This window comes from Lissotriton helveticus, chromosome 5_1, assembly GCF_964261635.1.
Source record: "Lissotriton helveticus chromosome 5_1, aLisHel1.1, whole genome shotgun sequence".
Taxonomy (NCBI): domain Eukaryota; kingdom Metazoa; phylum Chordata; class Amphibia; order Caudata; family Salamandridae; genus Lissotriton; species Lissotriton helveticus.
This window is the reverse complement of record NC_136065.1, coordinates 481180174-481204625: the sequence shown is the minus strand read 5'-3', so window position 1 is coordinate 481204625 and position 24452 is coordinate 481180174. Positions and strand designations below refer to the sequence as shown.

Sequence of the window (24452 nt, the reverse complement as noted above, 5' to 3'; positions counted from 1 at the left end):
GTTTGAAGCAGCAAGATTGGTTAGAACAACAGTATGAAAAAAACAGACACCCTGATTGTATCTACCTATGGCAGAGTAAGAAGTTAGGATTAAAATGGTGATTTTTTAATTTTTTTGCACAGCGTTATCAATTCAGTTACCAATTCATTGTCTCTTTATAAATATGCAGATAAATGCGAATTAGTTGAATCCTGCACTCAAAAGACTCTTCTAGGGCAATTCGCTGTGGGAGCATCACAGTTTCATCTTTCATCCAGGTGTCATTATAGCCGAATTCACCGCTCACAGAATGTTACTTAATCTCTTGGAGGAGACAAACCTACTGCCCTTCATTTTTGTATACATATTTATAATAATGATTCCTTAGTCCTTGGTGGTTAATCCCTCCCTTCACCCTCCAGTGCTTTGATTCAAAAGCCATCATTACTTTAAAAGCACCATGGATATCTCTGTCCACTCACCAAGATGTAATGTGGCTCCTAGCTTCTTTTTAACAGGTCACGTTCTACCTCCACTGCCTTCCATCTACTCCTCCAACCACTTAATCCCTAGCTTCCCCCTGTGTGTGTGCGTTCACCATCACGGATGTTTGAAAACCACTCAAATGCAACTTTTCATTTTATATTCTTTTATTAAAAAGAAATCTAAAATACAGTAAATAAATTCCTGATTGTATGCAACTAACATCTTCATATGTGCTCCAATATTTATTTTTGACAGGAACACTTCTACCCCTGGTAAAAAATAGTGTAGGGGCGCATGTGAGAGAGGACAATTTTGAGACCAAAGGTTACTTCTGAATCACAAGACCATATTGAACAAAGTGGTCCAATCAAGAAATTGATTACTCTGTTGAAGAACATTTAGATACAGGTAGTTAAATATGGACTCCAGCAAAACCTTTTATCTTATTGCAGTTAGCTTCTTTATGTGGCCATATTAAACACATCAACTTATTTTCTTCATGATATATATATCAATGGGTGAAGTTGTAAGATGTCAGACTTAAAGATAAATAACCTATCACAAGCTGAATGCATAGCCGGATATCGAAGTTCTACATCCATCTGCTTCAATTGAGAATCCCTTTGAAGTTTGGTTCTTCACACTCGGGCAGTGCGATCTGATGATTCAATAATTTGTCAATTATGTTGATTTCTGCATCTCGTTCGTCAATGCTCTCAAAGGGTGTCCATGACATGTCATGCTGAAGCTTAAAGGCACCAAGAAACTCATGAGGGCAACTAGCTCCCCAGTCCTAGGAAAAAATATATACAGGTCATTAGTGCTCATGCTTCACCTACAATTTATTTTTTATTATTGGATTAATGGCTACATAACAAACAATTTGTTTCAAAGTTGAATACACCATCTTTTATGTAATTTTCATAGCATCCCTTAGTTAAGAGTCATTGTGTTCTGGATTCCGTTTCAATATACCAATTACCACTAACTCAGACTCCTAGTTGGAAAATAGAAATGAAGGGATAAGTAGGCAATGAACGACAAGATCCTCGTAGCTCGGGTTTCTGGATTTCATGTGTAACATCATTAAAGCTCACTAGAAGAAAATTTAGAATTTCGATACAAATTGATATTCACAGATGTTTTATGCACTTTATGCTTTGGTTGCCTTGGAGGAAAAGGGCATCAGAGCAGTCCAAGTACGTTATTGATGAGAAACGGTTTTACTAGAGCCTAATCCTGTGATAGAAATCATTTTCCAGCACCCAAAACCGAGTTATGTGCATTTTTTGCAGGCAGAAGGTTACATCCTAGCAAGAAGTTGTAACATGATCCCTCACACAGAGCCAGAACAAGGGAAAGAGGCAGCAAGTAATAATTAGAATGACTTTTAAGCTGCAATTTGCTTTTTTTGCCTTCTCCTTTCCTGTGAATTACTGCAGTATGCAAAAAGACTTCCTCAGTGCTGGTAATGTTTCTATGCTGAGTTCGCTTTTTTTGCCTTCTCCTTTCCTGTGAATTACTGCAGTATGCAGAACGCCTTCCTCAGTTCTGGTAATGTTTCTATGCTGAGTTCTATGCATGTGGGCACCGAGGAGAGAGGCCAACCTAAAGAAGAGACCTAGGGGAGTGGTCTGATGCTGCTCTTACTGCAAGAGGCTTTGGCTGATCATATATCCATTTTAGGTTGTGCTTAATAGACAGAGCATGTGCTGAAAGTTGCGACAGACAGATTGTTGCGTACCAAGAACACACATGGGCTTGAAGCCCGACCATTACTTACCACTGGTTGGCTCTCCAGTCACTCTATTTGCCTGCATTCTATGCGCCTCCCATGAAGCACTGTCTCTTCACCATCTATTTGGATTGGCTGGCATCTCTGCTTCTACTGTTTGCTTTCAAGCACTACTTTTTTATTTTGTGTTCAGCACTCTACGAGTATTCATGTGTTTCAAGCAGTCTCCCTCAAGTACTTCTTTGCCCCTAGACTCCGTGTTGCTCTCTATCGTCTGTGTGCATCTCCTTACACCCACCCCTCTTGTTGCACTCACCCGTGTGCTTCTCCACATTGTTTCCTTGTCCACTGTGTTGCTTCCCCAACCGCACCCTCCTCTCCCCTATTGTTACTTCCCTCACCCTGCCCTTTGTGTTGCTTCTGCCCCAAATTTTACCCTCCTGCGTGTTGCGTTCACATCCTGTGTTGCTTTCACATCCCCCAGCCCTCCACAGTGTTGACTTGAGGTTCCATGTTGCTTCTGCCTCTCATTGCTTCCACTTCCCCACCGACTTTTAAGAAAACAAAAAAATCTTGGCGCATTTGATTTTCCTTATAGTTTACTATCCAAACTGGATTGGGAACTAAAAAGAAGAATAAGAGCCAACACTATTTTGTAGGCACGTGTAACTAAACAATTATGCTGGTTGCTGCAACAGAGGCTTTTTCTTTGTTTTAAAAACTTTAACCATGTAGCACAGCATCGGGGATGCTGTGCAGCATAGTTAAAAACCATTGGCAAAGCTAATAGGTGCCAATCCTAGTTCAACTTGAGTCTATTGGTGTGCTCCGAGATTTATTATAACTAATGTGCTCTGGTGTTCTATGGACATATTACAGAACTGAGCCGTTGCAAAAAAAAAGAGAATGTGTGCACAAGAGGAAGATATTTATTTTATAGTTTGTCATATTAACGAACTGGTCATATGTGAAAGATATACATGGATTGAACCTTACAATCTGGATTGATCCACATGCACTATCAGTATGTTTGATTCATAAATTATATTCAAATACAAACTTAATCTGTATCTCAAAAGTCAGTGTTTCTATGACGAAACACACAAATCATGTCCTCACGATTTCCATTTTGAAGATAACCATGGGAAACTTAGTGTGACAGTGAAGAAAGGCACATTTTATTGTACTACATCCCTTCATGGACACTGCACAGTTTTTCATACATCCTGGAAAAATACACACTGTTCAATTTTATATATGTGATAGAATACTTAAGCACTAAATTTCACAAACTGGAATAACACCTCCGTAGTTAACAAAAAATAAACACTGAAAAAACTAACCACTATTCGTTACACCCACATATGTTTCTGCTGTTCAAAAAATGTCATAACCCCAAATCCCTCTCTTCGCTCTCCCACCAATGCACTCAGGATTCCACTTGACAGCACAATCCTCCATTCAATTTGCATTATCAGGTTTTGGGTTTCTCACAATGCTTTTCTGCAACTGCGCCTTTTTAAAGGAGTCCATACAGTTACTTTCAACGTACAATTGGGCACATAGTACAAACAATGCCACACCATGCATGTGTTACCTTAAACAGTGGGTAAATCCGATTGAGCTTCAAAAGGGTGACTCATGAACATGACTTTTCAAACAATATCTCTCAGCCTTGTATCTTAGCTTATTTTATATTTTGTGTGTGTGTGGGAGCAGATTCAGACATCAGTGGAAAATTGTAGTCCTCGTTAGGTATTCAGTTCCTAACAAATAATTAATAGCTTGGTGTTGCACACGCTTTTTCACAACATTAAGATGTGCAGGTATAGTCAGACATCAATGGAATCTGATAATCACTAAAATGTACAGAATGCTTTCTATGGGAACAAAAGCTTTTTGGGCAGATTCATAAAGGTTTTAGTGCAACGAAATTCAATTAGGGGTACCAAACATCTCATTTCTAAAAAGCAATGTCTCATTGCTCCTTTGCAGAGTCATTAATGAGGGGATTTTATAGTTGCAAAGGGGATTTCGCACAGAAATTCTGCAAATATTTGCATGTTTAGAAATCTAAAAGTTCAGTTGGATTTGGGGCATTCTTGTTTTGATCTATCTGTAAATTGTGAAGAGCCCATCATTTTCCAGACGTTTTCTACATAGGAAATGCTTACAAATTTACTCCGGGCAAGGGTCTTTGTATTTTAACCTTTTCATAAGAATAGGGGGTTTCAAAAGTCGTTGACTTGTAGGGAATGGTTGAGTTTTCTCAGCAGAGTCATATTTCCCCCATATAGGATTAAAAAAACACAAGTTTACAGTGTAATCGCACATTTGTGTTAGATTTCTGCATCTGAAACCTTTTTAGGTCTCGCAGATAGACCTATTGCAACCAAACCACAAAGCTGACTTTTACGATACGGATTTGTAGAAGTGCAAGTGCTCGTGAACGCGCTTCTATCCCCCTGCCTTGCTCTTCAAAGGCTTCCCTTACCATTTGCTTGATGGCCGTGACTAGCATTTCTGCCCAGCCATCTGTTCCACAGCCTTACTCGGATTTCTCCTCCCCTCCCCAGCCAGCTTCCCCCAGGCCGTGTTCCCTCCCACCTTTCCTCCTCTGTCCCTCTCTTGCATGTAATATATATGAGACAAGTTTGATGCTTTTGTTAATTTTAATTATTTAGCTTTACTGCGCGCAAACACGCAAACATGTCTCGGCAGGGACACTCACCATTCTTTGATTCTTGGCAAAACACGCAATCTCCCTGTGCCTAGAAATGAATGTGTCCCTCTGTAATACAACTGCCTGGTGCTCATGAAAAGTGCTCTGATATATTCGGGTCGAGCTCTTCCTGCCTTTCCCAGCCATCAGTGCACGCTTTCATCAGGCATACACACACACACACCACCAGCCATCAGTGCACTATTTCATCTGGCGTACACACACACCACCAGCCATCATTGCACACTTGCAACAGGCACACACACACACACATCACCAGCCATCAGTGCACAATTTCACCCGGCACACACAGATACACCACCAGCCATCACTGCACATTTTGCAAAGAATGGAGGCCAGCACACTATGGCAGAAGAGTCATTTCTCACAAACAACATTACTCAGGCCACAGAATTGCTCCATAACTTCCGTGCTAATAAAAAATGTGGACGTGACATACGACTTTATCACTATGGCCTCTGCACCACAACATCTCTCTTAGTCTTATTCCACCCCACACCCCTCACTCTCATGCACGCTCTTCGCTCTCCAGTTTTTTAGTTTTATATTAAATCCCATTACTCAAGCCACATACTTGATCCATTACTTGCGGACAAACTTTTCATGTGATACAAGTCACAACATGAGTACAAAGTGTGGCGCACGAATTGGATTTGGCTGTATCCGTCATTGCATCACAAGTCACAATATAAGTAAAAGTGTGGCGCCCGAATTGGATTTGGCTGTATCCGTCATTGCATCTAAATATATGAGACAAGTTTGATGTTTTGTTTAATTTACATTTTTTTAAATTTTATTTCTACTGCGCGCAAACACGCCGACTACAGCCTCTCTGTCACTTAGCTGCACGTTCTTTATTCCCCCCCCCCCTCACTCTCATGCACGCTCTTCACACTATTCTGTGGACCATCAGTTTTTTTTTTTCTCGAGGGACTGGGGGCGCCGTCTGGGGACGATACCACACCAGGATACCAAAGTGCTTTAAGCACAGCCATAAAGATTCTTATCTGTTGGCGGACATCCCCTGTGAAATGCAAATCGGAGCTAAACGAAACGAAACGAAATAACGGACCATCCACAGTCACATTATAAGTAGCAAGTGTGGCACACGGCTGGTAGTTTGCTGTTTTCGGTATTGCATATCGATATATGCTACAAGTTACATGCTTTTGGGAGTTTTCATTTACTGAAAGCAAACACGCAGATGACAGCCTATCTTACTTAGCTGCAACTTCGTTCATTCCACACAACCCCCCTCCCTCTCATGCACGCTCTTCGCTCTCCAAACACAATACTCAGGCCACATACTCCTCGGTCTCCTTTTTTTTCTTATTTATCACAAAAAATATTCATCTGGCCACAGATTCCTCCAGAATTTAGGGATAAACATGCTAACAAGCACACCACAGCCTACCTATCACTCAGTTGCACGTTCGTCCAGTCCACCTCACCCCCTCCCTCTCACGCACGGTCTTTGCTCGCCAACCACAAGACTCAGGCCACAGAATTCATTACTTGCGTGCTATTCTTTTCGGTGATACAAGTCGACATTTATTACAAAAATGTGATACAAGTCACACAAGTACAAAGTGTGGCGCAAAACTTTTATTTTGCAGTTTCGGTCATTGCATACAAATATATGAAACAAGTTTCATGCTTTAACGCAAACACGCAGACCATAGCCTATCTCTCTCACATGCATTTTCTTCCATTCACCCCCCCCTTCCTCTCATCTCTCATGCACGCTCTTGGAGCTCCATTTTTTTTTTCTCAAACTACATTACTCAGGCCACACACACACCACCAGCCATCAATACACGCTTTCATCAGGCATACACACACACACACCACCAGCCATCAGTGCACGATTTCATCAGGCATACACACACACCACCAGCCATCAGTGCACACTTGCAACAGGCACACACATATCACCAGCCATAAGTGCACTATTTCACCCGGCACACACATACAGGCCGTGACTCGCATTTCTGCCCAGCCCAACCTCTTATTTACTACCTTTCTCTGCTCTCGGTTTAAACCTGTTCCAATGGCACAATATATGTTTTACTTTTACTAAAAAAACAATATCTGCGCAGTTATTTGTTACAACACAGCTGTTTGGTTGACGCAATTGAACGATGTTTTAAGATAGGCACAATTGATGTTATGTGCGTCTAATGTTGTGTAATGTTACTTTCATGGCAGCAGGGCTTTCTGTGCACTATCAAGTGGCACTCTCCTCCAAGATGACATGGCCACATTACTAAACTTTTAGCCATTTTCAAGTGCCATATTTGCAAGTATTGGCTCATGTGTGCGAGAGCCTCAGAGAAAGGCCCCAAAAGTTCTTCCTTATACTTTTCAGATCATAAGTACAAAGTGTGTCGCATGATTTGGATTTTGCTGTATACGTTATTACATGTAAATATATGAGACAAGTTTGATGCTTTTGTTAATTTACATTCTTTATCTTTACTGCGCGCAAACACGCCGGCTACAGCCTCTCTGTCAGTCTGCTGCCCGTTCTTTATTCCACCCCCCACCTCACTCTCATGCACGCTCGTCGCACTATTCTGTGGACCATCTTTTTTTTTCCAGACGGAATGGGGGCGCCGTCTGGTGACGATACCACACCAGGATACTGGAGTGCTTTAAGCACAGCCATAAAGATTCTTATCTGTTGGCGGACATCCCCTGTGAAATGCAAATCGGAGCTAAAGGAAACGAAAAACACAACGGCCCATCCACAGTCACATCATAAGTAGCAAGTGTGGCGCCCGGCTGGTACTTTGCTGTTTTCGGTATTGCATATCGATATATGATACAAGTTACATGCCTTTGGGAGTTTTCTTTTACTGAAAGCAAACACGCAGATGACAGCCTATCTCACTTATTCGTCCATTCCACCACCCCACCCCCCTCAATCTCATGCACGCTCTACGCTCTCCAAACACAAGACTCAGGCCACATATTCCTCGGTCTCCTATTTTTAGGTCTCGTAGAGAGACCTTTTGCAGCCAAACCACAAAGCTGACTTTTTACGATCCGGATTTGTAGAAGTACACTTGCTCGTGAACGCGCTTCTATCCCCCTGCCTTGCTCTTCAAAGGCTCCCCTTACCATTTGCTTGCTCCTGCCTCCCCGCCCACTGCTTCACACTTCACTCGCATTTCTGCCCAGCCATCTGTTCCACAGCCTTACTCGGATTTCTCCTCCCCCTCCCCAGCCAGCTTCCCCCAGGCCGTGTTCCCTCCCACCTTTCCTCCTCTGTCCCTCTTTCTCCGTACATCCAGCGCAGAATCCACGACTGTCACGTCAGTGCCTGCCACATTAGGCACTGGTAGTGTTTCTTACCCATCTGTTTTATCAAGCCACAACAGCAAATAACTTATTTCACGGAAGTGCTTAGGTGCCGTTAATGCTAATTTCTTGAAAATATATATACCTTTACCCACATCAAAATTACTTTTTCGGGTGATGCGTGTGTATTAGTTTGCGATGCCGGTGTATATTTCAATTTAGAAGTATTGCTTTCTTTTTTACTGATTCAGCCCCGTTCACACTAGGACTACTATTTCGAAGTTTTCTCCTCCCATCCCAGCCAATTCAATTAGAGCAGCAGTTCATTATATTCAGGGAGGGGGAGAGGAAGTTTAGCAGCCGTCTACTGCGGAAGCCATGCACAATCGTCTATAAGCCAGCAACTTTCCCAGCAGTCTTCCACAGCCAAAAGAAGTATTGTTTTTGCCATAACGTGGCTTTGTCAGCCAGCAGCCTTCCACACTCGTTAGGTTATTATTTTGCTGACAAACATTTGCCTCTTCCTTAAAATATCTGTGCCCGCCATCCCTCCCCCCTGGTAGGGACACATACTAACAACTACAAAGTTTGTGCTAAAAGGTTTATTTTCCCTATTGCAGATGTATTTTGTACTTCTTGGGCCACCCACAGCTAGCGCGGACCTGCATTTGGACACATCTCTCTGATGTAGACTCACTGAGTCAACATCAGTCGTAAACACAGGGCACTTCTCCCAATGATGTTTCAAACCGTTACAGGGCCAACTCTGTCTTTCATCCTTATGGGGTGGAGAGGAAAAAAAGAGTACACCTAAAACGGTTAATATGAGCTCTGGAAGACACTAAAGTTGGTGGATGGATACTGTACACATGGTTAATTTTTTTATTTGGAGTGTTTAGGGTTGGTATTTAACAGAGTAATGGATGATGTTTGACTTGTTTTTTGTTGGTGCCTTTTAAGTCTCCAGTTCGGTACTACATTCTCCATGAGCGCGCGCTTGGCCCGTTCCCTCCCACTCGCATCAGACATCCACAAGCATCAGACATCTACAAACATCAGACATCCACAAACATCAGACATCCACAAACATCAGACATCCACAAACATCAGACATCCACAAACATCAGACATCCACAAGCGTCAGACATCCACAAGCGTCAGACATCCACAAGCGTCAGACATCCACAAGCATCAGACATCCACAAGCGTCAGGTATGCACAAGCGTAAGGCATGCACAAGCGTCGGGCATGCACAAGCTTCAAGCAGTCACAAACGTCAGACATCCACAAGCGTCAGACATCCACAAGCGTCAGGCATCCACAAGCGTCAGGCATCCACAAGCGTCAGGCATCCACAAGCGTCAGGCATCCACAAGCGTCAGGCATCCACAAGCGTCAGGCATCCACAAGCGTCAGGCATCCACAAGCAACAGACATCCACAAGCAACAGACATCCACAAGCAACAGACATCCACAAGCAACAGGCATCCACAAGCGTCAGGCATCCACAAGCGTCAGGCATCCACAAGCGTCAGGCATCCACAAGCGTCAGACATCCACAAGCAACAGACATCCACAAGCAACAGACATCCACAAGCAACAGACATCACCAAGTGTCAGGCATCCACAAGCGTCAGGCATCCACAAGCGTCAGGCATCCACAAGCGTCAGGCATCCACAAGCGTCAGCCATCCACAAGCTCAAAAACACGCTACTAAAGCCTCTGTTAAAAAACCTTCGCTCGATAAAAATGAGCTGAAAAATTACCGACCAATTGCCAGTTTACCGTTCATTGCTAAGACCATCGAAAAGATCATGAACACCCAGATCTCTGAGTTCGTCGAGGTTCACCAGCTCCTGGACGATACGCAGTTTGGGTTCCGAAAATTTCACGGGACCGAGACCGCCCTGATTAAAGCCGCGGATGACATTAGGGAGATTAGGGACCAAGGTGGCACTGCCATATTGGTGCTGCTAGACCTATCAGCGGCTTTTGACACGGTCGACCACAACATCTTGGTCGACCGTGTCCAAGGATTTGGCATCTGTCACTCGGCCAAAAACCTAATAGCCTCCTTCCTTGCCAATAGAACGCAGGCGGTCATCCTAGGACCCTTTCAATCAGCACAACTCTCCGCCCCCTGTGGTGTCCCTCAAGGCTCATCCCTTAGTCCGACACTTTTCAACATCTATGTGTCGGACCTAGCTAAGACCATCAAAGCTCATGGGATGAGCCTTACCTCGTACGCCGACGACACCCAACTAGTGTTGGCGATCAAGGGTGACGGAGAGCAAGTAGCTGAAAAATTTAAGAAAGGGCTCCTAGACATAGGAGACTGGATGGAAACCAATTGCTTAAAGCTAAACTCAGAGAAAACTGAGGTGCTCATTTTCGGTCCATTGTCCCCAGCCTGGTCCACCAGTTGGTGGCCAGAGACCTTTGGTACCCCTCCCACACCGACCTCGAAGGTCAGGAATCTGGGGGTTATCTTCGATGATGGACTGAATTTCATGGATCATGCCAATAAGACAGCATCCACAGCGCACCTAAAATTAAAAATGATTCGCAAAATTCGTCCTTTTCTACCCGAATCTGCGATTAAGACACTGGTCTCGGCTCTTGTTCTCTCATCCCTGGATTACTGTAACGGTTTATTTCTCAACGCGCAATCTCGAGTCACCACAAAACTTCAAACTATACAGAATGCAGCAGCCCGTCTCATTACCGGCAAAACAAAGTTCGAACCTATTGCCCAAAACATAAAAGACCTTCACTGGCTGACTGTACAAAAAAGGATCCACTTCAAGGCTCTCTGTATAGTCTTCAAATCAGTTAATAATCAAGGACCATATTTTTTGAGAGACAAATTGCAACTTTACAAACCGACAAGAGCTTTACGCTCAGCCACTCTTAATCAACTGTCTGTCCCACGCACCAAAACAGTGTCCTGGGGAGACCGTCGCTTTCTGGTGGCGGCCCCCAGACTTTGGAACACCTTGCCTCTTAACATCAGACGAAGTACTACGCTGTTTCAGTTTCGTAAACTCCTGAAAACCTGGCTGTTCTCTCATTAACCATGTTCAACTTTCATTCTGTTCATTCTTCTCTCCTACTTCTTCAATAATGGTTTTCAGCGCCTTGACGCCTAAGGGTATAAGTAGCGCTTTACAAGTGTCAAAAATAAATAAATAAATAAACAAGCGTCAGCCATCCACAAACGTCAGACATCCACAAACATCAGACATCCACAAGCGTCAGACATCCACAAACATCAGGTATCAGACATTCACAAACGTCAGGCATCCACAAGCGTCAAGCATTCAAAACGTCAGACATCCACAAGCGTCAGACATCCACAAGCGTCAGACATCCACAAGCGTCAGACATCCACAAGCGTCAGACATCCACAAGCGTCAGACATCCACAAGCGTCAGACATCCGCAAGCGTCAGACATCCGCAAGCGTCAGACATCCGCAAGCGTCAGACATCCGCAAGCGTCAGACATCCGCAAGCGTCAGACATACGCAAGCATCAGACATCCGTAAGCATCAGACATCCGCATGCATCAGACATCCACAAGCGTCAGGTATGCACAAGCGTAAGGCATGCACAAGCGTCGGGCATGCACAAGCTTCAAGCAGTCACAAACGTCAGACATCCACAAGCGTCAGACATCCACAAGCGTCAGGCATCCACAAGCGTCAGGCATCCACAAGCGTCAGGCATCCACAAGCGTCAGGCATCCACAAGCGTCAGGCATCCACAAGCGTCAGGCATCCACAAGCGTCAGGCATCCACAAGCGTCAGGCATCCACAAGCAACAGACATCCACAAGCAACAGACATCCACAAGCAACAGACATCCACAAGCAACAGACATCCACAAGCAACAGGCATCCACAAGCAACAGGCATCCACAAGCGTCAGGCATCCACAAGCGTCAGGCATCCACAAGCGTCAGGCATCCACAAGCGTCAGACATCCACAAGCAACAGACATCCACAAGCAACAGACATCCACAAGCAACAGACATCACCAAGCGTCAGGCATCCACAAGCGTCCGGCATCCACAAGCGTCAGCCATCCACAAGCGTCAGCCATCCACAAGCGTCAGCCATCCACAAGCGTCAGCCATCCACAAGCGTCAGCCATCCACAAGCGTCAGCCATCCACAAACGTCAGACATCCACAAGCGTCAGACATCCACAAGCGTCAGACATCCACAAACATCAGGTATCAGACATTCACAAACGTCAGGCATCCACAAGCGTCAAGCATTCAAAACGTCAGACATCCACAAGCGTCAGACATCCACAAGCGTCAGACATACGCAAGCATCAGACATCCGTAAGCATCAGACATCCGCATGCATCAGACATCCACAAGCATCAGGCATCCACAAACATCAGGCATCAGACATCCACAAACGTCAGGCATCCACAAGCATCAGACATCCAAAGGCATCAGGCATCCTCAAGCGTCAGGCATCCTCAAGCGTCAGGCATCCTCAAGCGTCAGGCATCCTCAAGCGTCAGGCATCCTCAAGCGTCAGGCATGCACAAGCGTCAAGCATTCACAAGCATCAGACATCCACAAGCGTCAGACATCCACAAGCGTCAGACATCCACAAGCAACAGACATCCACAAGCAACAGACATCCACAAGCAACAGACATCCACAAGCAACAGACATCCACACACATCACACATCCACAAGCAACAGACATCCACAAGCAACAGACATCCACAAGAAACAGACATCCACAAGCAACAGACATCCACAAGCAACAGACATCCACAAGCAACAGACATCCACAAGCAACAGACATCCACAAGCAACAGACATCCACAAGCAACAGACATCCACACACATCACACATCCACAAGCAACAGACATCCACAAGCAACAGACATCCACAAGCCTCAGGCATCCACAAGCCTCAGGCATCCACAAGCGTCAGGCATCCACAAGTGTCAGGCATCCACAAGCGTCAGGCATCCACAAGCGTCAGGCATCCACAAGCGTCAGGCATCCACAAGCGTCAGGCATCCACAAGCGTCAGGCATCCACAAGCGTCAGGCATCCACAAACATCAGACATCCACAAGCGTCAGACATCCACAAACATCAGGTATCAGACATTCACAAACGTCAGGCATCCACAAGCGTCAAGCATTCACAAACGTCAGACACCCACAAGCGTCACATCCACAAGCATCAGACATCCGCAAGCATCAGACATCCGCAAGCATCAGACATCCGCAAGCATCAGACATCCGCAAGCATCAGACATCCGCAAGCATCAGACATCCACAAGCATCAGGCGTCAGACATCCACAAGCATCAGGCGTCAGACATCCACAAGCATCAGGCGTCAGACATCCACAAGCGTCAGGCGTCAGACATCCACAAGCGTCAGGCATCCACAAGCGTCAGGCATCCACAAGCGTCAGACATCCACAAACATCAGGCATCAGACTTTTATTTAAGTATTAATTATTTTAAAAAATTAAAAACCATTGTTATTTGTAATATCAATACATGTAAGTCACGTAAATACAACACATATTGTATTACAAATGCTATAGGTGTCACATTTGCGAAAGTTATAACTATTGGCATGCTAAATGACAAAGCTATTAATTTCTCTATTTTCAAAAACAAAACCTAAATAAAAAAATTGTCATTTACAATACCAATAGCTCAAACTTTACTAATACGAGACCTATTGCATTGCAAATGCTTGTTTTTTTTAAATTTCATTTCATACGTAGTACAATACAAATAGTGGGAAGTAAACTAAAATTAAATTCAGAAATAGATTTTTATCTCATTACCATATATGTTCCTTCAGTAGTTCTCGAGCAGGACTGACGCGCTGCATAAGTTACTTTGGAAGTCAAAGGCACAATGTCCACCGAGTCCTTTCCCTCCCTCAAATGGGAGAGCACATCCCAATGTTAAAGCCAGGGTTGAGCACTTGACTTTTGAAGTGAAAATAAAATGAAATAGAATAAGAGAGGTGGCTGTAAGGGAGAATGCAACGTCTTGTGGTGTGGTAGCTGAGGGTGTGGCATCATAATGGGAGGGGAGGAAATAAGAAAAGAGTGCCCATTGGGCAGATGGTGCTTAGTGTTGGGCGAGGTTGGGGGGTTTAAGGCCGCCTTGTTCGTGAGATGCCTGGATGGGGAAGTATGAAAAACCCACAAACTCAAAAGCATGAAAGGAAGGAAAAAGTGACGAAGGGTATGGGAGAGAGCAGGGAGTTACTGGAGTGGAAAGTGTGCAGGGATGGTAGTATTGGTATCAAATGCAAATCAGTCACCACTATACCGAGGGTTCATCTCACAGACCAGGAATTAACATTAAGAGTCTCTTGTATACATCAGCAGAGTCACCCCTTTTTCCACATTAGGAAAGGTGCCTGGAGACACAATCTCCTACGGTACCCCACAGTGCGAAATTCTAGGATGTGTTGCAGCAATCACAGACATCTTTGGGAGGGTGGTGTCTTGTTTAAGTCTGACAGGACCACTCCGACTCCAGTTCCTGTGGAAATTCGGCTACATCTAAGTCTCTTCAAACAACTCAGTTTGCTTGGATCTCTTGTTGACCACTGTTGGGGGCTCCTCCACTACACAACCAATTTCTGCAGCTTCTCCCAGAAATGTGTCTACTCCTGCCACCAACACACCTAATCTTTTCAAAGGGGTATAGATACTTCCTCTGCAAATACAATCTTGCAATACAAACTATTGCTTGTGGGTTACCTGTAATTTTACAAAATATTACCATTGGTTTTTGAGAAGTTCAAACTTAGATCAATCTGACTGAAATTATTTCCACCCCTTACTAGTTGATTTTGAAGGCCTTTGGGAATTAAGGAAATTAAGGATGTGTTGTCCACAAAAATACAACCAATAAGTACACCTGAAACTCCGAGTGAACATGATTCCCTCATTTGCATGGGGTCATGTCCCTAAAGATAGCACTGGCGCTACATGTGCAATGTGCAAACACGCCTGTGGGCTCCCATGGCACTATCTGTATAGGGCCCCAGACAGCTTTTAGCTGTCTATAGGTGAAAGCCTCTTTTGGACAATTCCAAAATCTTAGAGTGGGCTTACAGCCCAAATATTGCGAACCAATGGTTGGCTTTATGTCACTATTACTTACTTGCTTCTGATTTGAAGTCTTGCCTTTTTCCTCTTGTGTTTGTTCCTCCAGTGGAGCATAATCTCTTTAGTATTTACTGTCCTTTTTGCTGGCTGAATTGTATGTTTCAATGTTTCATTTCTCATATTTAGGAAATTACTTTTTTTCATTTTAAAACACTCAATGAGAGTGCACGTTTTTTCCCCAGCTCTTTTCCGCGTGTGCTTCTTCCCCTAAATACACATTCCCAAACGTTCCATTTGACTCTCTAATCTCCCACTTGCTCTCACCATTGTGTATTGTTATTCCTGTCAACAGCACTTCTTGCTCCTCCTTTCTTCTCCCACCTTGGCTTTTTATTATTAAACCTCAACCTATGCCCGCTCTCCATTGCTTCCCATAATCTGCTTCTACATTGTGCCCGAACCCTTTTTACACTAGCTTCCATTTGCTGTCCAGCTCCTCCGCTTTCAGAAACGTGCTTTTGCACAAGTGAAAATTATTTGTTATTTACCGCTACAAGAAGCGCCTGCCATTTTGGATCAGTAAATAAAAAAATAACCTGGCACCTGTGTCATTGAGTAGTTAGTAGTAGTTGTGTTCAGGGAATAGCATAGCTTTTTTTTACGATGTATTTAATTTTCACCCACACTGCACGGAGGAGTTGGGCGTGGGGCCTAGCCGGCACCGAGCTCTTTGCCCAACTGATGCTGCACATGGCCTTCAGCACAGGCCAGGCCCTGTGGCCAACCTGCTGCAGGGGCTGACCACCGCTCGCACACAGCTCTCAGCCATGCACTGCAGGACTGCACATATGGCCTGGCCTGTGTTGAGACCCTGCACGCCATTTTGTAGCAGATGATGGGCACAGGACGAGGCCCTGCACCTTACGTCTAACATTCCAAGCAAAAGTCAAACAATCTTGTTACTTGTTGGCTTTACTTGTATCTTTTTTTTTTCTTTTCTACACTCTAACACTGCCTGAAACTTGCAAATCAGCAGCAACTCAAGTGTCAAGCACAATATGGTCGTCAGAGCTAATTTGCGAGTTTTAGGATGACCAGAACAAATAAGAAGAATAAGCCCTAGCCCAGCCAATTACATTTTATAAATAAAAACTCAAAATGTGATTGACATGATTCATGAATTATGACTCGTGAGTTAAAACAGCAGAGATATTCAAAACTATTAACACTATAATGCTCTCTCTGAAACTTTTTAAGTGCCTCAAAAACTAGTTACAGGATTTACATTAAACAAAACAAAGTATGCTTTCGGAGTAAAGTTTTACTTTCATGCCACGTTAGGTGTAAATCCATTTACCAGTTTTTGCTATACCTTTCAGCACACTTCCCTATGGGTGCTAAAACGTGAAATCATGGCTTTTTCATACCCCATTAACTTCTCCTCTGTGGACAATCTTAACGAAACTGGGAATACTAAAATATAGCTGACTCAGTAAGCAGTGTCGTACAAATCCATCCCGGGCGTTAAAAGTTATAGGCAATTAAAACAACTGCCTTTTTGATGGAAACAATATCTCAAACATAACTATACAGTGACCAAATACACTCACTTAAAAACATTGTTAAAGACCAGTTATAGTGATGAAATAATCTGAAAAAACTCTGAAATGCCCCAGTTACGGTTATCTCCGCCCAGTTATAGTGATCCAAAAAAGTCTCTGAAACGCTCCAATTATGGTTATCTCCGCAAACCTTAGGTTGCACAGCTGCCATGTAAACTACCTTACACACCAAATGCAATGCTCATTGCGTAATTTTGTAACCATAACTGATCTTGAACTGTAGTTTTAAGTGACATTTTTTTTCCTTTAGTCTTAACATACATAAAAGTATTATGAACTATAGTTAATATTAGCAGGGTTTAAAAAATGAAAATGTAGAGAGGAGCCAAGATGGCGATCGAGATGGCTACGTAACCGCTCGGCTCTGTGAGCCTCCTCACCCCGCGCATACATCCTGGCACTTATCCTGAGCTGCAACGGCATCTACATGTAGGCGAAGAGTCACTTTCACTTACCTCTTGCTCCTGAGGCTTCTGCTTGCTGCGGACCCGTTGGAGTGTCCCTGACAGTTTTGAGGCCTTCGCGGAGCCGGGTCCGGGGTCTCGAGTGCGGAGAGTGGCCGGCCGCGAGTGCAACAACAGCGGCCTCTGGTGGTGGTGAGGACTTGGCCGGAGGAAACTGTAGACCTGATTGCCGATGGCGATAGTGCCGACCCAGCCCGACTGGCGGAGAACAGTGTGGGGAGTCTGATGCCGCTGGGTCGAGGGAGGTACATGATTATTGGCCCCCCATTCCGGTGTTGTACCCGGGCCCACCACTGCCTTTGCCCGGAGTCAGCGTGCTGCCCCCAGGGTGCGGCGGAGTTTTTAGCCTTTTGGTGACTCTCCGCTGAGAAACCGCCCTGGCCTGTGAGATTCCGCTGAGAAACCTGCCTTGGCCTGTGAGATTCCCGTTGTGACTCCTGTTCATCCCTGATGTGAGACCCGGTCCCGCGGTGAGGTGGTGAGGGACGAGGCCGGAGCAGCTAAGATGGCGGGGAGCACCCTCGTGCGCACACCTCACCCGGGCAGAGAAACCGTTCCGCTTGAGAGTCCTGGGGTCTGGCAACTCGAGAGAGAGCCCACGTTCAGAGATGTTTTGGCTGCATTAACAACTCTGTATAAGACCGTGATCCGGGACGCCCGGGAACTGGGACGGAGGATGGCCGCCATTGTCGTCCCGCCGCTTCACGTGGGTGGGAATGAATCACAAGGAAGCTCCGATGTGCCCGCCTTTGCTTCAGTGTTGAACGTTCCAGCTGCACCTATGTTTGTGGAGACGCCGATGGACCCGGTCCGTTCCATCACTCTGGATTGCTCTGTTGTGTTTGGGAGTGACTCGTCGGGGTCTTCATATGTACGGCGGCGGAAGAAACAACATCGATCCATAGTTTGGGTCGCCCCGGCGGCGCTTCAACAATTGTCGGATTGTGTGTCCTTTTCCTCCTGGCCGGTGAGACTGTGTTCTGCCTGGGGGAGGTTTCCGGCATCGGTGCTGCCACACGCGGAGTTCCGCCATGCGTACTTGACTGGGAGTTGGGGGCTACGGTCCCATGGAGTATTGGCGCCTCTCGGACCGCCCGGTTCGGTTGGACCAGCCATACTGTACTGTATCCGATTGATGAATGGCCGTATGTGGGTACTATTGATAGAGGAGGCCAGGGATGATATCGTCTGGGATATGATGGAACACATTGTTGGCTGACGGTGTTTTGGAGGGACACTCCACGGGGATGTTACCGATTGACTGTATGATTCTTGCTTACTGTGGCTCTCCTGACTTTGCTTCTGATGTATACTGTGCGCGATAGGGGAGGGGGGGCGGGTGGTCTGCTCGATGGCCCTTCTCCGTATTTTTTCCTTCCTTTTTTCTTCCTCTTTCTTCTATATTTCGGGTCTCTTTTAGGGCGATAGGCACGCTGCTGGGGGGGGTTAGGCCGTAGCCTTCTGCAGCGGTGCAGGGTGGGGGGTAGGGGGGAAGCGGGTTGTTTCTTTGTCCTTTCTTTGTCTCTATGGCCCTTTGCTTCCTCTTTTTCTGGGTGTCATCGTCTTCATGTTTCCTACAATCTGTTTTGTTTTTTAAGGGTTGGGGTGCTGATTCGCCATGACGTGTAGGTGTTGTTTACTTTAATCCTGACTCGTATGCCTTGCCCCCGTGTCCTTAAGTGTATTCGCACTCACTCCGGGGTTCTGTTTCATGTTGTTATTGTGGGATCATGTGTGACTGTCTAGCACTTCTTCTGCTGTTTTTTCAGTTTTATTTTCTTCATTGTAAAATTGACCTTCTTAAATCCTGTATATTGCGCTGTACGCTCAAATACGAGTCATATCCTGGATATTTGCCTGCCCCGGCTTATCGACCACTGTTTCTTTTATATTGCTCTGCTTACATTACGATTTGCTTAGCGGCCGGCCGGGATGGTTGTAGGCCCATGCTTGTATTGAAGTGCAGTGATAATAAAGGTCTTTAAAAAAAAAAAAAAAGAAAATGTAGAAATGTTTACAGGTGGGGGTGTGGATATAAGTGGGAGGGTGGTGGTGAATGATAATGTCTCAGTATCATGTCAAAGCCTAGCCTTGTGCTGTCTGGCCTTCAACTGTATGCAGCAGGGGTTGACTCCAAGGCCTGGCCACAGGCCAGGCTCTGCTTAAACCCACATTGTGGCTTATGAATGTGCACTGCACAACAGATGTTTGTTGCAGGCATTTAAGCCCCCAGGCGGCCAACTGACAGCAGTACATGCAGTTTGCAAGTTTATACCTCCTTCTAACCCTCCAGACACCCTCCTCCCATGAGATCGCCATGAAAAGGGTTATCCTAGCAACATAAAACTACCTTGACATAGCAACAAAAAACTAAACAAGTAAATTGCTGATAAATTTAAATGGAGCGCATATGTGCGCGTGCCAAAGTTATTTATCACCCCCTTGATGGTACTGTATGAAACTCAATAGATCAGAAAATATCACATGGCACCTAGGCTATTAGCAAATCATTTTTTGCAACCCCACTCTCCCTTTAGCTTTCCCCCACCCCACCACTCCCCCTCCCCCCTCTTACCTGATCTAACTGAAACCACAGATTCCTGCACTGGGCTTACCTTGCTAACAAACAGCACAATTTCATACAATTCATTAAACAGAACATAAGCTATCTTCAAACTAAGATTTTTAATGCCCCTTAAGATGTGCGCCCACTTGTTGTATTGCGTAATACTCAAAATATCAGCAGTAAGCTATAAGTTTGCAAAGTGTTAGCGGATCTTTGAAACAGTGCTAAAACTATGAGCAAATTATTTATTTATTTTTTACCCACCCTGTAATTTTGTCCCACCCTTTGTTTGATGTGCATGAAACCTGTTGAGTCTTACATTAGGCTTAACTGTTGTGTTTTTGCACCCTCCTCAATGGCTCTGCCACCCTTTAAATTTTGCCCCACCCTTTGTTTGATGTGCATGAGACTGCTGATTCTTAAATTAGCCTTAACTGGTGTATTTGTGGACCCTCCTCAATGGTGCTTGACAAAAACTGCCTCACCAGAAGACTATGCTAACTGTCAGTCAAATACCATGGGCATTTATCAAACACTTCCACAATTATAAGCAAATTATCAAATTTTGACTCCTTTGTTTTTAATTGCATCTCTCCTTGGCTGATTGGCACAAATGAAAGAGAAAACAAGCACTGGCGTTGCCAATAGGTCTCGCAGTAGGAAAGTTTGAGCTATTTGTTTTGTAAAAGTATTAATTTTTTATGTTCTGTAGACCTTTTTCAAGTAGCAAAAAAATTTTTTTTTTTATATAATAACAATCCCCCAGATTCGTTATGCTCCTGTTTTGCAAGTCCTTAATAGCGATTATTAAGGAATCGCTATTAAATATTTGCAAAACGGGATGCATGTATAAATTGTAAAATTTATAGTGATTTGTACATCTTCCTTAATTGTGATTCGCTAATTGCTAATCGCAATAAAGGAATGACTCCATAGGCACATAGGAATGAATGGTGAGTCAATCGTTATTTGCGATTAGCAATTATCGAATCGCAAATAAGAAAGTAATTTAAGGGTGTCAGGGTGTCCAAAGGACAACCTGTAGCACCCCTCAAATGTTGATTTACACTGGTGTTGCGCACACACATGTCCAAAGGACATGTGTGTGTGTAACATCCAACTCTAATTTTTCGCTTTTTACCACAAAGTCAGACTTCGCGTTAAATAGTGTCCAAAAATTGTGAATTCCTAATTTTAAATGGGTTAATGAATTGCATTTAAGGAATCTCAAATAGAGATTAATTAAATGCAATTTTGCAATTTTTGATTTTGCGAATATTGCATTTTGGATGATGAATCACAAATGCAATGAAAGTGCTCGCAAAGAGCCAGATTTTCCGAATCTGTCCCTTTGCAAGCCGATTTTACCTTTATAAATGTGGCTGTCCGGCTTTTAAATTTTAAAAGTAATTAATACTTCCCTAATAGTTATTGTAATTTATAAAGGCACTATATTAAACGTTTGTAATCTGATTTTGTAAAGATTATGTTTATTTATTTATTTTTGGTTTAAAAATGAATATCAAAAGTGTAATAATTCTTTTTTTTTACTTTAGTAATAACGCTTTAAATATTGAGACATTGCATCTTTGCTGAGAACTGGGACTTAAAGAATGAAGTTCAGGAATAGATCATCAGATTAGTACGGGTGAAGACAGGTAAACATGTAATTATAGAAGGCGTTAGAGTGATTTAGGCTGGTATAGCGAGTGATGTTGGTATAGTGTTAGAGAGAGGGTCTTGTAGTAGTGTTGTGTGTCTGTGTATGCCGATAGATTGAGTGAGTGTAGATTTTGATGCTGGTGTTTGAGTAAGGATTTTGAGTGTGAATTTGTAGTGGTGAAGTGGATTTTGAGGTAGTAGTTGGAGATTGTATTTTGAGGGTGGATTTGTAGTGTTGTGTTATATTGTTTATGTCAATTATTATTTGAGTGTTGCCTTTGATTTGTATTGTAATTTTTCTTTTTGTGAGTTTATAGTTAGCTGAATTGTGGTGGTGCTGAATTTTGCTGTTGTTGTTGTTACTGATGCTGCCTTTCTTTTTAGTGGTGCAGTGGTGTTGTAGATTTAATTTGTTATTCTTTGTATTAATATTGTTGTTGTGGAGAGTGTTTTTGTGGTATTTGTGTGTTGTTGAGTGGTGCTGTGCTTGTGTTCATTGTTGCTGTGGTGGTGCTTAGTGGTGTTGTGGTGGTGCTTAGTGATGCTGTAGTGGGGCAGAGTGGTGCTGTGGTGTTGCCGAGTGATGGTGGTGCGGTGCTGAGTGTTGATGGTCTTTGCTTTGAGTGATGTTGTGGTGGTGTTGAGTTGTGTTGTTGTGATGTTGAGTGGTGCTGTGGTGGTGCTGGTTTTGTGCTGAGTGTTAATGTGTTGCTGCTGAGTGATAATGTGGTGGCGCTGAGTGGTGCTGCGTTGGTGCTGAATGATGCTGGGGTGACACTAATGTTTATTTCTGGGTGTTGCTGACTGATGCTGTGTTGGTGCTGACTGATGCTGTTGTTGCGTTGAGTGATGGTAGTGTGTCGCGGAGTGATGCTGGTGTTGCGCTGAGTGATGGTGGGGTGGTGGTGATTTCTGCCGTGCTGTTGCTCAGTGGTGCTGTGGTGGTGTAGAGTGATGCTAGTTTGTTAGTTATTGATGCTGGTGTGGTGCTGAGTGGTGCTGTGGTGGTGCTGAGTGTTGCTGTTGTTGTGCTGACTTATGCTGGGGTGGTGCTGAGTAATGCATTGTTTTTGTTGAGTGGTGCTGTGTTGGTGTACAGTGTTGCTTTTGTGGTGTTGAGTGGTGCTGTGCTGTTTGTTTGTTGGTGCTTAGTGATGCAGTGGTGGTGCTGAGTGTTGTTGTGGTGGTGTTGAGTGGTGGTGTGGTGGTGCTGTTGTGGCGCTGAGTGTTAATGTTGGGCTGCTGATTGATAATGTGGTGGTGCTGAGCATTGCTGGTGTGTTGCTGAGTGATGATGGTGTTGTGCTGATGTTTTTTTGGGTGGAGATGAGTGATGCTGTGGTGGTGCTGAGTGTTGCTAGTGTTGCGCTGAGTGATGGCGGGGTGTTGCAGAGTGATGCTCGTCTGGTGCTGAGTAGTGCTGTGGTGGTGTGAAGTGATGTTGTAGTTGCATTTAGTGATGCTGTTGTTTTGCTGAGTGGTGCTCTGTTGGAGCTGAGTGGTGCTGTTGTTGTGCTGACTTATGGTGTATTGTGTCGTGTAATGCTGTGGTGGTGCAGAGTGGTGCTGTGGTGTTCCTGAGTGTATTTGTGTTGTTGCTGAGTGTTGCTTTGGTGGTGCAGAGTTGTGCTGTTGTGTTGCTGTGGTGGTGTGTAATAGTGTTGTGGTGTTGAAGTGTAATGCTTTCCTTTAACATTATGAGTGTATTGTATGTTGTTGCGTTATGCTTATTGTGTGATGTTTGTATGTGATGTAGCAGATTTGATGTTGTGTGAGTGTGAGTGTTTTGCATGTTTTAATTTTTTGTTTTTATGTAATTTGAGTGTGTATGTGTGTATTTTTATTTGTATATGTGTGCTGTTAATGTATTATAACTGTATTCCTTTTTTTTTTTTTTCAAAATGGCGGATGCTATGTATTCCCTTTACGTTCCTTACGTAATGGAATCTAGCGTTCTAGTCTTTTGTTAGTTTTTATTTTAGTTTTCCCGTGACGTAATTTTCAGCCAATCGCAGCGCTACGTTTGGTGACGTAGCGTTGCGTTTGACGTGCGTCAACGGGGAATTTCCCGGATCGGCGTGAATCTTCGCGTGGGAAAGGCGTGTTCTTCTTCCGGTCTTGTTGCTGCGTCGTTTGACAAGTAAGACTAAATTTTTATAATATTTCCTATATTATGATGAATGTATTATTGCTTGTGTTTATATTTTTACTAATTTGATTAATGTTTTGGATGTATTCTTGACTATTTTGTATGGCGACTGTTTTATTTGTTACCGTATGTAATTAAAATATAGTTCTGTAAGGTTATAAACTGTGGATGTGCTATTAATTTTAATGTTTTGAAATGTAATATATAGCAATGTAATTTTTTGATGTGTTGTGTATCCGAATTTTTTTTACCTTGTTATATTTTGTGTATATACTTTGTGATTAGCTCTCGAATTTCCTTAATTTTTTGAAGTGCCATGTTTTTATTTCTTTCCTATTTAATATATTGCTATGTTTATATCGTTTGTTATGTACTTTTGATATTTATGGACAGTATTTTCCGTTGCGTATGTAGAGTATTGTTTTTAATTTTATAAAGTATTGGTTTTATTTTGATAAATGTATTATTGTTTTATTTGCGTTGTGTTTTGATGCATATTTCATTGTGAAGTTGTTTATTAGGATGTACTTTGTGATTCATTTTGCGTAAATAATTTGAATGGAATAATAGACTGCAATATTGCATGCATGTTGTGCTTCAGATATGCGGGTATTTCGCAGTG

The 24452-nt window shown here is 43.7% G+C and overlaps 1 protein-coding gene across 1 annotated transcript in view; it reads right to left on the bottom strand.

Moving 5' to 3' along the window:
* Positions 1–611: 611 nt before the first annotated feature.
* The window catches only part of C5_1H1orf50 (chromosome 5_1 C1orf50 homolog), a 98522-nt gene continuing 74681 nt past the window's right edge, over positions 612–24452 (bottom strand). The window contains exon 5 of the mRNA XM_078640991.1: positions 612–1258. Coding sequence (XP_078497117.1) covers positions 1073–1258 — 186 coding nt within the window. The 3' untranslated portion in view covers positions 612–1072. The remainder of the gene's footprint in view (positions 1259–24452) is intronic.